Source organism: Manis pentadactyla, chromosome 4 (assembly GCF_030020395.1).
Source record: "Manis pentadactyla isolate mManPen7 chromosome 4, mManPen7.hap1, whole genome shotgun sequence".
Lineage (NCBI taxonomy): Eukaryota > Metazoa > Chordata > Mammalia > Pholidota > Manidae > Manis > Manis pentadactyla.
In genome coordinates this window covers 136,565,546-136,579,807 of record NC_080022.1, presented here as the reverse complement: position 1 = coordinate 136,579,807, position 14,262 = coordinate 136,565,546, and the positions used below count along the sequence as shown (strand labels likewise).

At 52.1% G+C, this 14,262-nt stretch overlaps 2 protein-coding genes across 2 annotated transcripts in view; one reads left to right on the top strand and one right to left on the bottom strand.

Annotated features, from left to right (window-relative positions):
• PELP1 (proline, glutamate and leucine rich protein 1) overlaps positions 1–14,262 on the top strand; it is a 53,083-nt gene that overhangs the window by 2,989 nt on the left and 35,832 nt on the right. The window lies entirely within an intron of this gene.
• On the bottom strand, positions 4,259–12,852 carry ARRB2 (arrestin beta 2). The gene is made up of 15 exons (XM_036896052.2): positions 12,703–12,852; positions 9,836–9,866; positions 9,149–9,209; positions 8,992–9,036; positions 8,592–8,788; positions 8,244–8,303; positions 7,766–7,833; positions 7,510–7,645; positions 7,202–7,286; positions 6,822–6,894; positions 6,430–6,567; positions 5,505–5,588; positions 5,263–5,342; positions 5,103–5,157; positions 4,259–4,808 (listed from the first exon to the last, which is right to left on the bottom strand). Exons 1-15 carry the CDS (start codon positions 12,723–12,725, stop codon positions 4,715–4,717), a joined length of 1,230 nt encoding a protein of 409 aa, XP_036751947.1. The 5' UTR covers positions 12,726–12,852; the 3' UTR covers positions 4,259–4,714.

Here is a 14,262-nt window from a genome sequence, read left to right as displayed (position 1 = left end):
CATATAGACTTCTGGAGGAGAGCATAGGGCAGCATTAGTGATAAATTCAGAGATAAGCGGTTTTAAAATGATGGTTATTCAAGGAAAACCAAGTTGTGCGAGAGGAGAAAGGTAGTATGTGACTCAGCTGGCTGACCCGTGACTCTGCTTCAGATAACATCTGCAGAGGCGTAAGGTAAACGCTGGATATTGATCTAACCCTGACTGATAGCATTTTCTTGGGAGGATGGGAAGCAGGGGCAAGGATGGAACGCGTTCCATGGTGGGGCAGAGAGGCTACAGGGAGCTCCGTCTCCACCTTGTAGGGTGGGAAGCCAGTAGACGATGCTTAAAACAAAAATCAGAAAGTAGCAAAATAAGCATGTTATTTAGTGATATGGAGGTAAATGCCAAAAGGAACATCTAAGGGAGGTGAAAGTAGTTGCCTCTGAGGAGGAAATTGGAGAGGGAAGGGGTGTACTCTTTATTGTAACAGACCTTGTAGACATATTTGACACCTTCAACTATGTGCATATATAATTTTGAACATGAAAACTCAATAAAAATGGAAAGTGATAATGCATGAGCAAAACCGAAAGCTTCTGTGATGACTGCCCTTGAAATGTTCACCATGTAACTTATTCACTATGTAAGAATTTGTTCTCCATGTAAGAACTTGTTCATTATGCTTCAGAAGATTGGAGACTGACGAAAATTAGGCTTGGGGTGGATTAATGATTGTGCATTGAGCATTGACCCCCCTATACAGAATTTTATTGTTGTTAACAACCATTTGATCAATAAATATGAGAGATGCCCTCACACACACACACAAAAAAGTACACACTTCCAATTGTAAAATAAATAAGTAACCGGGATGTAATGTATAATAGCATAAGGAATATAGTCAAAATAATGTAACAACTTGGTATGGTGATAGCTGGTACCTAGAATTATCATGTATATAAATGTTGAGTCACTGTGTTGTACACCTGAAACTAATGTAATACTGTGTGTCAACTACCCTTCAATAAAAAATAATTATCTACAAAAAAAAAAAGAAAAAATGGAAAGTGAGAGAGGAAATAAGTAGATGATGCTGATGCTGATGCTTTTTCACCGACTGTGGAAGAGACCTAAAGTGGGCAGTGTCTGTCCTTTGGCTTCCTTCCTTCCTCGCTCCCTTCCCCCTCCTTTCCTCTCTTCCTTTAATTGAAGAGCTGTCTGTGGGTTTATTTACCACGGCAGAAGAACCAGTAGAGAGAGGCAGAGGTTGAGGAGATGGGGTGCTTTGGTGAGTCTGAGAGAAGGTGGGGCAGAGACACCCGAGCCCCCCTGTGAGGGATTAGCTTTGAGTTGGAGAAGGCATCTTAACCTTGGTTGTATAGGAAACCAGTACAGATGTCTGTCTGTTAGTAAGTGGTGGGAAATTGAAATCATTCATCCCTCAGAGCCTGATCGCTGTGAAAAGCAGAAGTCACCATGAGTATAAGGAAGGTTTGGAAAACTCGTGAGTAGGATGGGAGCAGGACAGGGAGATAATAGGGACATGGAGAGGGACAAAGGGTCATCAGGTATGGAGGGCTCAGCTGAGGTTAGAGGCCATGGGTTGTTAGTGGTCCCAAATCTGTACCCAGAGCCTAGGACAGCTTTGGCACCTAGAATGTGTTAAAAAGTACTTGTTGCGTGAATGAATAAATATGGTCATATTGTGTGTTTTTTCTCTGGCAGTGCTCAGCAGCCCCTTGCTGGAGTGGAGAAGGGTGGGGTTTGAGAGCAGGTATTGTGAAAGGAGCAGTTGAGTGTGCTGATGAGATAGTGATCGATAGTGATGATCTCAAAGTTTAGTATGGAAAGAAAAGGAAATTGTAAAAACAAACAAACAGAAGGTCCAAGAGCTTTGTGATAAAAAACCAATAAGCCATTAAAAAAGTGATTGCAAGTGACTACATTAACATAAAATTTGACTTATTAAAAATACCAGAAGTAAAGTACTTTGAAATTAGAGGTGAGTTGCATAACATTGTGAATGTACTAAATGCCACTGAATTGTACACTTGAAGTGGTTAATTTTATGTTCCCTGAATTTTACCTCAGGAAAAAGAAAATATAGAAACAAATTCAAAAGACAAAAGACCAACTAGGAAAAATATTTGCAAAATATGTGACAAAGGGCTAATTTCTGTAAAAGAGCCCTTTAGAGTACATTAAGAAAAAATGTAAACCCAGTAAATCAGGTTCATCCTCACTCATCATCAAAGAAATGCAAATTAAAATGAGGATGATGCCATATTTCACCTGCTTGATAGGCAGGATCAAAAAAGACACCCTCTTTGACCCACAGCAACTCCTTCCACTTTTAAAAATGCATCCTACAGATACACTTCATATGTGCGAAAAGATATCTTCAAGGATAATTATTATAATTTTGTTTGAATTAGCAACATGGACGTCCTTCATGTCCGTCAATAGGAAACCAGTAAAAATAAATGACATAGGGAAAGAGATCTGCAGCTCTGACAGAATGAGGCAGATCCCTATACATTGTTACAGGAATGCTCTCCTAGCTACACTACTAAGTGAAAAAGCAAGGTGTAGAAAAGTGTTCATAGTATGCTACTGTCTGTATTTAAAATAAGGGGGAAATATATCCATGTGGGTATGACAGTCTAAAGATCTTTAGAAGAATAATGAAGGAACTGGGGACAGTGGTTGCCTCTGGGAATGAAAAATAGCGGGCTGGGGATCAGGGGTAGGAGGAAGCCTGCTTTTCACCGTTCACTGTTTAATACTGTTTGGATTTCAATAAAAACATGCCGGTCTCACCTTCTTAAAAACATTAAAATCATAAAAAGCTTGAAAAACAAGACATTGTGTCTCAAATGGCATGCTAATTAAAAACCCAGTTTCATGGATTCTTCCTGGGACCTGCTGAATCAGAATCTGGGAAGATAGAGCCTAGGACTCTCCATCTTTATCATGCCTCCCTTAGGATTCTGATTCACCTAAGGACATTTGAGATCCATAGACCAAGAGCTCAGAGGTTAAGGAGCAGGTTGATGGGAGTCAGAGGAATGTGGGTAGTTCCTTCATGTGACAAAGACAGGTGTGCAGTGTACAAGCAAGGTCATTGGCATTTTCGCAGCATTTAATACCTGTCGGTGAATAATGACTTAACTCGACGTCATGAGCCATAACATAGACTAAAGGCCTGTATGAGATGCCTCCTCTGGAACTACTTTTCTCCTGGCTGTCTGTCCCAGTCCTGCTGGCCCCTTGCAGTCCCTAAAATGTGCTGTGTTCCTTCCTACCTTCACACATGGAGTTGCCATTGCCCAGAATGCTGGGACTCCTCATCTTCCAGGGCTCTGCTTAAAGGCCAGGTAAGTCCCCAAATCCCACCTAGGTCAGAACGCCATCAGGTGTTCTCGGCTCCTGGACTTTTCCATTGTAGCACAGATGTTGTAATAATAATTCGGGGATGATTTAATGTTTGTTTTGGTCACTATTATACATCCTATTCTATGCCTGGTGCATAAGGACTTAAAATCAAGATTGTTCATGGAATGAATGAATGAGCTTCGAAAAGGGAAAGGCTGGGCTATCAGAGTGGGAGTGGGTGGCAGGGGTGAGGAATGTCAGCGGAACTGCTAACTCCCTCCAGCCCAGCCTGGGGCTTTGGACAAGCCTCAGGGAATCCCTGATAAATGGCAGAGAAGCAGCCGTAGGATGTAGCTTCTCAGATTGCCCACAGCAGCCATGACTCTCTTTGGCTGCCCAAAGCCTTGGTTTCTGTTAGAACTAGGGACTGGGCTCCACGGAGTGACATGTGACTTCTGCCTGGTGAGGCCTGTGGCTGTGGTCCCACTGGTCCCAGGAATGGCTGCTTGAGTAACCATAAGGAGCAGTGGAGGCGGACACACTCAGTCACTACAGGTCACCACGTGGTCATATGTGTAACGGAGAGAGCCTGCCCGGCCCAGCCCAGCTCCCAAGAACATCTATCTTCCAACAAAGTGACTGCTATTTCTCCTGTAAAGGAATCAGTTTTCTTTGTGGCTTTGCCAAACTGTACTCTTGAGTTTGGACTGACCAAATCAAGTTTTGGTGTTTACCTTGGAACACAGGTGCAGTCCGGCCATTTGATAAACATTTCTCACCAGCCTGTGGGCCTGGTGCTGTGTGGGAGCAGAAGAGACTGGGTCCTCACCCACGAGCCTGCAGTCATGGGGGCTCTCTAAAGGCTCCTTAAATGCTACTTGGAAAGCACACACACTCATGCCTATTACAAGGTTTATTTTCTTCTTTATGCTCAGAAACAATGAAGTGCCCTTCCCCCCCACCAAGGGTATCCCCCTGCAGGAATAGGCAGCAGGGAGGGTGATGGGGGGTGTTGGTGTGAGGTTGAGTGTGGGAGTTCTTTCTGGCCCCCGTCTCCCTACTATCACTCCTCTTTTCAGCATCCAAAAAAGTTAGGTATGAACACAGCTTGCCACCCACTGGGGGCTTGGGGTAGCACAGCTGGAGTCAAAAAATTAATGCCCACGTTCAACAAGAGATGGATCCAGTGCGTACAGGGGGGATGGAGAGGGAAGGAGAGAGGGAAGGGGTTGGTTGAGGAAGCTGCTGGATGGAGGGGAAGGGAAGAGAGGCAGGGACCCCCCAGCAGCAGTGGGGGCCTCGGCCCTGCCCCTGCCTCGCCCAGCACCATCCACTCCCTTCTCCAGCCCCCTTCCTAGCAGAACTGGTCGTCATAGTCCTCATCCTTCATCCCCTTCAGCCGAAGCCGGGCAAAGTCCTCAAACACGATGTCGTCATCTGTGGCATAGCTTAGCAGTGGAAAGGAAGGGGTGAGGCAAGGGCTTCAGACCCTCTTCTCTACCTCCCACTCCCCTCCCAGAGACAGAGGTGTCAGAACAGCAGTGGGACTGGAGGTATTTGCAGGAAGAGACAGAGAAGGGTCAGGGTACCAGGCAGCCTCACAGGCTAAGTTGTCCTGATTGGATGCTCACCCATCCCTCCCCAAGAGAAGAAAATGGAATAGAAGGAACATGGGAATGTTGTTACAGGAAACTTTGTCCAAAGAGGGTCAAAGGTAGGAAGGAAGGGGATAGGTCTCTTACTTGGTATCAAATTCAATGAGGTTGGTGTCCACAGGGGCATCTATTTCAGGAGCAGCTGAGGCAGGGAGGAGAGGGGGTAGGTGAGTGGGTGCTGGAAGGACCAGCTTTTCTCCACTGGCCTAGCTTCAGGCCCTCCTTTGGGGCTGGGAGGCATGCTCACCTGTCTGGGGTCTGGGGAGGGTGATGTGGTCATGGGGCTTGGGGTGCATTAGAACAAAAGGTAGCTCCACGGAGACGTCCCTGGGGAGGGAGAGAGGCAGCGTGGGGACCACCGTGGAGCCAGGGGAAACCACCGCAACCCGCACCCCAAACCCTGGGGAGGGAGAGGGGCAGCATGGAGACCACCACGGAGCTGGGGGAAACCAGCATGACGCCCACCCCTGGCTGCCCCACCACACTCACCCGCCACGAGACACCACCAGCTTCACTTTGACCCTGTAGGACACTAGGATTCCCAGCACCTCCTTGTTGGCACCCTCCTTCACGCTGCAGTTGTAGGAAGGAATTGGACCTGAGCCCACAGCCCCATATCCTAGTCCACCCTTGGGGCTCCCATCAGGATTCTGAGCGGGACTACAACCTCACACAGGCCCCCTGCTCCAGCAGCACCGGCTGGGTGCTGTCGGTAAAGTCCCCCTGGGTTCCTCTGCTCAGAAGCCTCATGGGCTTCTCTCAGTGAAAGCTGAAGTCCTTGCTAACCTGTCGTGCTGTCCTTTAGCCTCACCCCTACCTCTGATTCTTCTCCCTGTACTTCTCACCGTGGTGGCCTCAGGCCACTGTGTGTAGCTGTGCAGTGTGCACTGTGTACAAAGGGCCAGTGCAGGTGAAATCTAGCCCACCCTTCGTGAAGCTGTGGACTCCCAGCCCAGGCGCTGCTCCTGCCCAGGGCACAATGACCTCGCACTTCCACAGACAGACCTGGGCCCATCCACCTCGGAGTCTACTTGCGGGTCTCTCTGCCGCAGCACTCCTGCCCTGCATATCCACATCGCCCACTTCCTCTGGGTCCTTGCTCAAAATTCTCCTCTGATGATGCCCTCCCTAGCAACTCTGTTTAAGGTTAACACACTTTGCCCCCGCCCCACCGTATATATCTCCCTTCTCTGCTTTGCTTCTTCTCCTTAACACTTGCCACTAAACGTGCTATGGATTTTACCATTTATCCTTCCTCCCCTATCATGTGAGATTTTTTGGTCTGTTCTGTTCACTGATAAAGCCCTGGCACCTCAGAGCCTGGCACACAGCTGGACTGAATGCCTATCTTTCTCCAGAGCTGCAGGAGCCCCCCCCCGCCGAGTCCCCCCAGGCCTCCCAGTGCCCCCCTCACATGGTGCTGGAAGCCAGGTTGGTGTCCTCGTGCTTCAGCTTCCCATCCAGGGCAAGACCACGCTTCTCCCGGTTGTCACTAAGCAGCGGGGTGATAGTGTACACCTTACAGAACGTGGAGCTGGGTGAAACCTGGTCACTGAGGAGTGGGGACAGGAGTACAGGATTCTTAGATGGGCCAGGCCAAGTGAGGGGCAGCCCCCACCACAAGCCCCTTCTCTCTTTGGGCACAGGTCACAGGTGTAGGTTTCAGCTCAACATGCTCATGAAAATTGACAGCTCAGAGCCACCTGACTGTGGAGGAAATTCAGGAAGAACCGTACCCTGCCCCACTGTCCCTAGGGCCTACTCTTCTCCCCTAAGGTTGGGATCCCAGGCTATTTGGATACTCACTCCTGTTCTATCTGAGCCACAGGACACTTGTACTGGGCGGTGCTGAAGAGGCAGATGTCAGCATACTGTCTCACTGTAGGGCAGGGAGGGGTTCAGTCTAGCAGCTCTGCCTGGAGCACAGACTACTGCCCCACCCTGTGGCAACTCAGACCACATGGCAAAGGCCCCTGGCCGCAGCCCAACACCAGCCCTACCCCTCTCACACACGCCCTCCCCTCAGTGGTAAACACCAGGGCCTGTATCTCACTCTGAGGCAGCCTAAATTCTTTGAGCCCAGGTGGGTCTCCCACACTGGGCTATGTCCTGGACTGAGATGTCACCAGGAGCCCCATGTGCAGCAACCCCCTCCCCGAGGTCCCCTTCTAACCCCCACCTCCTACCAGAGACTTTGATCTTCTTGACGGTCTTGGTGGAGTTGTTGGTGACGTGGACATTGACGTTGAGGGGCTCCCCATGGTAGTACAGCTTGAGGGGAGGGCGGGCAGGTGAATTGTTTTCACGGGCCCCAGGATGAGTGTGCTCTGGCCCCCAGCACAGACACACTGCTCAGCCTCCTCCCTTGGAACCCAAGCCCACACTCAGCTAGGGCAGCCTCTTCAAAAGGAGACGTGGCTTTGCTGGGGCTCCCCCTCCCCCCAGGGTCTAGCCTGCATTCTACTAGCACCTGTGTCACCCTCTGGCACCTCACCTCCTTGTCCAGCGAAGCCTCAAGGTGCAAGGACCTGTCAGACATGAGGAAGTGGCGTGTGGTTTCTGCTGACGGCTGGGGGCCAGGTTTCTCTGGGGCAAACTGCACCTTTCGGATCACCAGACGCACAGAGTTCCTGGAGGTGGGGGGTAGGTCCTTAGACACCTGAACTCGAGCTCCCACCTCCCACAGGGGCCGGGGGCTCCTGGGAGTGGGGAAGGAATGGTCCAACCATAAGGGGGGTTGCTTCCCTCACCTTTTGTGGCTTTTCTCTTCTAGTGATTTGGCACAGAAGGCTCGAATCTCAAAGTCTACCCCACAGGCCTCGGGAGGGGGAGAAAAGGTCACATCTTTCACAAGGCCCCTGCCGTCACCACCACTCCCTTCCTTCCCTCTTCCCTAGTCTTGGGCAGGAACTCTTGCCCCAACATGGTCTGAGGAGTGGAGGGCCTGGTCTTCCTCCTCTGCCTCCCTGAGGCCCAGCACCTGGCAGAAGTCAGTCCTGGCTGTGTAATGTGAGCCCCTATACCCAGGTACATGCAGGTCAAGAATAAGAGGCAGTGTCACACTTGAGCACTGACCATCCCATAGACACCCTCCTTCCACTGGGGACCCTTCCCTACGCTTAGTCGCACCCAGTGTCTCTTTGACAGCTCACTCCCATCTCAGGTGTGCCACCAGGCTCCAGCTAACCCTGCTCTGCCTATGAGCCCCCAGAGCCATTCTGCTCATACCTTCCCTGTGTCCTCTGGGCCTGGCTGCAGTGTGACGGAGCAGGGCAGATTCTGGGGTATCTGTGGCAGAGGAAAGGGGAGGCTTCAATACCTCCAGAGAGCCCCCACATCTTCCTCCCAATCTCAGTTTAAGAGCCTGGAGAAGTCCTGGGGATGAGAATGGAAAAGGAAAGGGCCCCAAGAGAGGAGGCAGAGAAACAAGGGGCTCCTGAATGCAGGATGGCCCTGAAAGGAGGTGTATCTAGGGCTCCTCCTCACTGTTTCTTCCAGATCTGCCCGTAATAGGTGCCTCACCCCCAAACACGATCCTATACCCCTTGCCCTGCAGAAGGTGGGGGGCATCCTCACTGTGAAAAAAAAGGGGTGGGCATGCTGGCCCAGCTTCCTCAGCAGCCGGTCCTGCAGGCGGGTGGAGGGCCGGGGTGGGTTGGGTATTGGGGGGAAGGCCTGGTAGGTGGCGATGAACAGGTCTTTGCGGAAGGACAAGCCCAGCACATCCAGGTCCTCTCGGCCATAGCGGAAGGCGCAGGTGAGGGTCACGAACACTGGCGAGGGAGGGCAAGGTGGGGCAGTCAGGAGCCCCCCTTCCCCAGTCCCCCCAGTCCCCAGCAGCAGCTGCTCCTTCTTGGCAGTCTCAACCAGCCTGAATCCTTAGCCCTCCATCTCTCTGGGGTCCCTCTCAATGCCAGCCCATTTCACTTTTCCACCTCCCTACCTCCCCTTGGGCCCCTGGACTCAGGGCCAGTACCTTTGCGGTCCTTCAAGTAGTCAGGGTCCACAAGCACCACGCCATCTAAGAAAGGGACACGCAAGCTCATTTCCTGTCAGGGTCTCTCCTCCATTCCCAGGCCAAGGAACTTCTTTCCCTCACGGGGGACACGGGGCCACTTTCTGGGACCACTTACCCACGGGATCCACTTTGTCCAGATGATCTACAAAGTCCCGCTTGCCCAAGTACACAGTGAGCTGCGGATGTAGAGGGGTCACAGGGAAGATTGGGTAGGAGGGGGGCAGGGCATCAGAGCCCTCAAAAGTGGCTGCCCTGCCCTTGGTTTTCCCAGGCTGGGATGACGGTTTTGGTTTCCTCCCGGTGAGGTTGGCAGGGGAGAGTGGTGAGATTTCCCACTACCAGCCTTGAGGCTGTTTAACTGCTCCTCATATCTTTTCACACCTCTGCCCACCAGTTAAGCGGGTGTGTGTGTGTGTGTGTGTGTGTGTGTGTGTGTGTGTGTGTCCTGAAGACCCTGCCCCTAGGCAGCCAGTTGGAGAGTGTGGTCAGCTTCACTCATTCCCCTCAAGGGATTAACTGTTAACTGTTCCCAGCCTCAGGCACCCTGGCTTGGCTCCTTGGAGGGCTATGGGCTGCTGGGGCCTCCCCTTTGGTCTTGCTTAGGGACCCAGGCCTGTCCCCACCCAGCCCTGCGGCTGGCTCAGGCTGAGCAACCTTTGTGGCAAGGGGCTTCAGGAGGGAAGGAAGTCGGCTCTTAGCTGTCACAGGAAGTGGGGAGCTAGGGGGTTGGGGATCGTCTAGGGGCAGGCTGGGCCTTGTTCAGGCCCAGGGAGGGTCAGGAGGAGCACTGTGGGAGACTCACCTTGCAGTTAGGGCTCGACTTCTTGAAGACCCTAACAAAACAGAAAGGGAAACCCCACTGCCTCCCTCAGACTCAGCAGGTACCCCTGAGCCAGCCTGAGAAGCAGAGCTCACCCACGATTCCTGCCTGGAGGCTTTGAGGTTCTGCCAGCCCTAGCCCTCCCACTTCTTCCCAGAAGGAAAGGGAACTACAGGTCCTTCATTATTTCCAACATGGCAGCCCCTCCTTGGTTCAGCCTCACCAGTTCCCCTCCTCCCATAAGTGACGACTGGCTGTCCCAGGAACCACCCAGGCTCTTCCCAGAGGACCTCCCCAGGAGAACTCGAATAGGCAAACTGCGGTTGTGTCTGTGCAGACCTAACCCTCTTCCCATCTTTGGTCTCCAGCTCCAAAGACAGATGGATTATTTGGAAAGGCAGTAGCCCTGGTCTTTGTCTCTAGAATGGTTTCTATGATAGGCACTAAGTGTGACCTTGCTCAAAGAACCTCTGACCGTCCCCATCTCTGATCTCAGCAGCTTAAATACCTATTTGTCTTTCAAGGCCCAACTGAGAGATCACTTCCTTTAGAAAGTAGATCCAGCCCAGACCCCCATCACTCCTTTTTTGGGGCTTTCTGTCACACCTTATGTTTTATTTGTGGTGTGATAGCCTGCAAGTATATTCTCTGTCTCACTAGGTAGATGAAATACAGAGGCCTTATCCACTGAGGCATCCCCAGCACAGTGCCAACTGTACAATGGAGATGGTTGACTGGCTAACATTTAGTGCGTGAATACCCTGTGCCCAGCACTGTTTCAAGTGTTTCATGTGTGTTACTTTGTTTAATACTCTTAGAAACCCCGTGATGGAGGTCCTAATATTCCAATTTCACAGGTGCCAACACACCTCAGGTACAGGAGAGGTCAAGTATTTGGCTAAGGTCACAGAGGGTGAAAATGGTAGAATTCACATAGAAACAGAGGCAGTCTGGCTCTGAGTCCATGCTCTTCATCACTGAACTACGATACTATCCTGTCTCTCTAATTGGCATTAAGTTGGTTAAATTGAAGGTGATTCACTTCCCAGTGGTGAACTTATCTAAGTCTAGACTGTGACCCATTGCTGAGGGTAGGGAGGTAGGTGTCTGACAACTGCTACGCTCTGGCAACGTGGGGGCCTGCTCTTTGAGGCACCACCTCACTCCTCCCAATCCACTCTGCCTCAGCAGATGCCTGAAAGGGTCCCGAGTTAGTAAAAACTGAACTCTTGCCAACTGGCCCCTTCTTCCAACTCCAGCACTATAACAGCTTCACTTGCCCCTTCTTTCCAGAAGGCCAAACTATCTAAAGGCCATAATGCAAAGGGTATGGAACCCCCCTGGTATCCCCATCCAAGAAAGGAGAGTAAACCCTGGTATGGTGGTAGCCTATAAGCACCCCATCTCTTGTCCCAACTTGGAGGCTGATTGCTATGGCATCATCCAAGTTCTCCCTCCCTTTGCAGAAGTTTTTCCTCTCTGTCCCAGTGTTTCTTCCCATTAGGAGCCCTGGCAGAGGGCTGTGATGGCCACAGTGAGTTGGACAACTGGAGTGGCTTTGGGTAATTGTCCTGGAGTAGCTGCAGGGCACCTGCCCTTTGCATTCTAACCCAGCCTACCTCCTGCCAGGCTACAGAGAAGCAGCATGTGTATCCTGAGGCTGGCCAAGGAGGTGGAGTGTGGGGGTGCCCAGTGAGGGGAACAGCAGAAGCAGATGACCCCTTACACTTCCTGCTATTCTCTCCATTTCCTGTGGCCCAGAATTTGATGGGGGTTGGGAGGGGTGTTGTGCTAAGTCAGCAGTCTCCCTTTGGTCCATCTGTCCCCTCCCTGAACCACATAACGGAAATCAGGGGCCTCCCTAAAGTCTGCGACTTCCCCTTTTTCTGGGGGTATTTAACCCCTAATCCAGCCCAGTCTACCCTCTGATCATCTCTCTCCAATATTAGTTGGCTTCATGCTAAGAAACCAGGGCTCTCCTACTCTATGGGTGGTGGGGCTGATATAATGTTTTGCGGAGTAAGTGGCAGCTCAGGACCAGGTCCCCATTCCTGATCCCCTTTAGATAGAGGCAGAGAGCCCCCATCTTTTTCATTTTTGCTCCTGCTCCCAAGGGACTCAGGCATTCACCCACTGCCCCCTTAGGGGTGATGGGTCACAACAGGAAGTGGATTTTGCTAGAGACCAAAAAAGAGAACTCGGGGTGTCAGTGGAAGGAAGGAGCCTTGATTGCACAGAAAACATCCGGGGAGTGGATGGCGTGCCCAGAGCAGATGCTGCCTCCCTTCAACCCCGGGAAGAGGGGTAAGGCCCCAGATAGGGGAGGGTCGCTATGTACTCTGCTCCCCCAAGATGAAGCTGTTGCTCCTAGCAAACCGAGGGAAGGCAGAAGTTTGGAGGCGGAGGTACCAAGCCCTCGGGACAGTCCCAGTGCCTGTGGGGTACTGGACAAGAGGCTTTCCAGTGGTTTGGCACGAGTCTAGAGGGGATCCCCCTCCCGGCATGCAGCTTCCCCATACCCAACCCCAAGGAGCCGGCCACCTGCTCCACCTTCCTCCGCCCCTGCATCGCAGCCTGCACCAGAGAACCCAGCAGTCCAGCCCCCATATCCTGCGAGAACCCAGACCATGGTTTCCTGATTCCCTCCAGCCCTCGCTTTCTGCAGGAGCCCTGGCATGCGTCCTCCTCATTATTCTCCAGGACCTAGGCGTGCGGCCCCGGATGGCTGCCCCCTAGGGACCCTGGCGTCCGGTCCCCAGATTCTCTCCCCGGTGTCCTTGTCTGGGACCGTCCCCGCACCCGCCCCGAGCCGCCGCCCACGTCCCGATGCGTGGCCCCACCTCCCTTACCTGGTACCGGGTTTCTCCCCCATGGTGCGCGCGCCCGCCGCCCGCCCGGTTCTCGGCTCTCTCGCAGCCTTCTAGCCCGCTGCCAGGTCCCCGCTCCTCCCCGCGCCACTGCGCACGCGCGCCCTCTGCTCTTTCTCCTCTCCCTCCCCGCCCCTCCGACTCCCCTCCGATCCTGGAGAGCCGGAGCCCGATGCGTCAGCCCGGATCGCGCGCGCCGCTGCGCCGCCCGCCCTCTCCGCACAAACAGGCTCGATGATTGGCTCCTCCCCGCACCCCGCTTCCCCCGGGTTTCATCCCCACCCCTCCCGAGAGATCACTCCCGAGCGCGCGCCGTCTCCGCTCCCTGCTCTTCCCGCCCAGCTCTCCGCCCCGCCTGGAACTGATTGGGCCCCCTTAAACGAAGGCGCCCGCCTTCCTGGAGATTCGAGCCCTTTGATTGGTTCCCGGCATCCAGGCCCGCAGGGGTCTCCTCCCCTTTGTTTGCTTTCACATTGGCTGTAGCGGCAAAGGGGGCGGTGGAATGAGCTCAATCACTGTCTGGGAAGGACGATGAGGGGATGCACACGTGGGTGAGCGGTTCCGTTTGCGTGATGCCTACTTTAGCTAGCGCCGCTGACCCTTTCACTCCAGTGCTTGCAGCATTATTTGGCCCATCCACTCCCTTCTTAAATGTGGTGTGTCGGCTCCCCCTCGCGTCCATCTTTGATCTTTGCAGGGTTACTTTTCCTAATTTCTCTGAACCTGTCTGCTCCTCCATCTGCATTCATTGCAGCCAACATCCATCCATTCATCCATCCACCCATCTCTGCAAGCCTATTTTGTGCTAGTCACTGTACTAGGCGATGGGGACACAGACAAGAATTTACATGGCCCTGCTTCCTCTATAATTGGGGAGACACATAAATACATATTATAATCCCAGGAATGCTATAAGAGAGGTATGACTCAAGACAACTACCAGCACTCGACTGGGGCAGGAATGCAGGCTGTCAAGAGGGGACATTTGAGGACGATGTTTCTGAAGTGTGGGCATAAGTTGAGAAATTGTATTCCAAAGAGAGAACAGCAAGGCACATCCTGTTCTGAAGTGTTTGTGGGGTTAAGATGCCAGGAGAGAGAAAGCTGAGGAGAGGACTAGAAAAGTGTGAAGGATTTTGTGTATTGGGTGAAGGAATGAGACCAAGGTCTTCCCTGGAGGAGGACACAGGGATCCAGTAGTGGTTTTTCAAGCAAAGGACAGGCGTGATGAGATTTTTTTCTTTAGGAAGATAGTTCTGGGCAATGTGAAGGGTGGAGGGAGTGGGCAGGCAAGGCTGTTGTAGACTAACACTAGTTAATGGGAGATGATAGAGCAGAAGGGAGCAGAGGGCCCAGGCTGAAGAGTCGTTTCTTGCACAAAACTGACCGGATTTGGGATAATGGATGGCTGACATTTCTGGACTTAAGTTAAAAACTATTTTTCTCCTTCTGTCTCTTTTCTCATATTCCACCTGGCTTCCCCAAATGAACTAATTTCACATTTCTCTCTCCACTTTTCCATGCAACAAAAATATGCACAAG

Coding starts and splice junctions, on each gene's coding strand:
- ARRB2 (XM_036896052.2), bottom strand. CDS start 12,725: ATGGGGGAGAAACCCGGTACCAG. Junction 7,834..8,243: donor GCCCAGAGGACACAGGGAAG/GTATGAGCAGAA, acceptor CCCCCTCCCGAG/GCCTGTGGGGTAGACTTTGA. Junction 5,158..5,262: donor CCTCCCCAGACCCCAGACAG/GTGAGCATGCCT, acceptor TCCCTGCCTCAG/CTGCTCCTGAAATAGATGCC.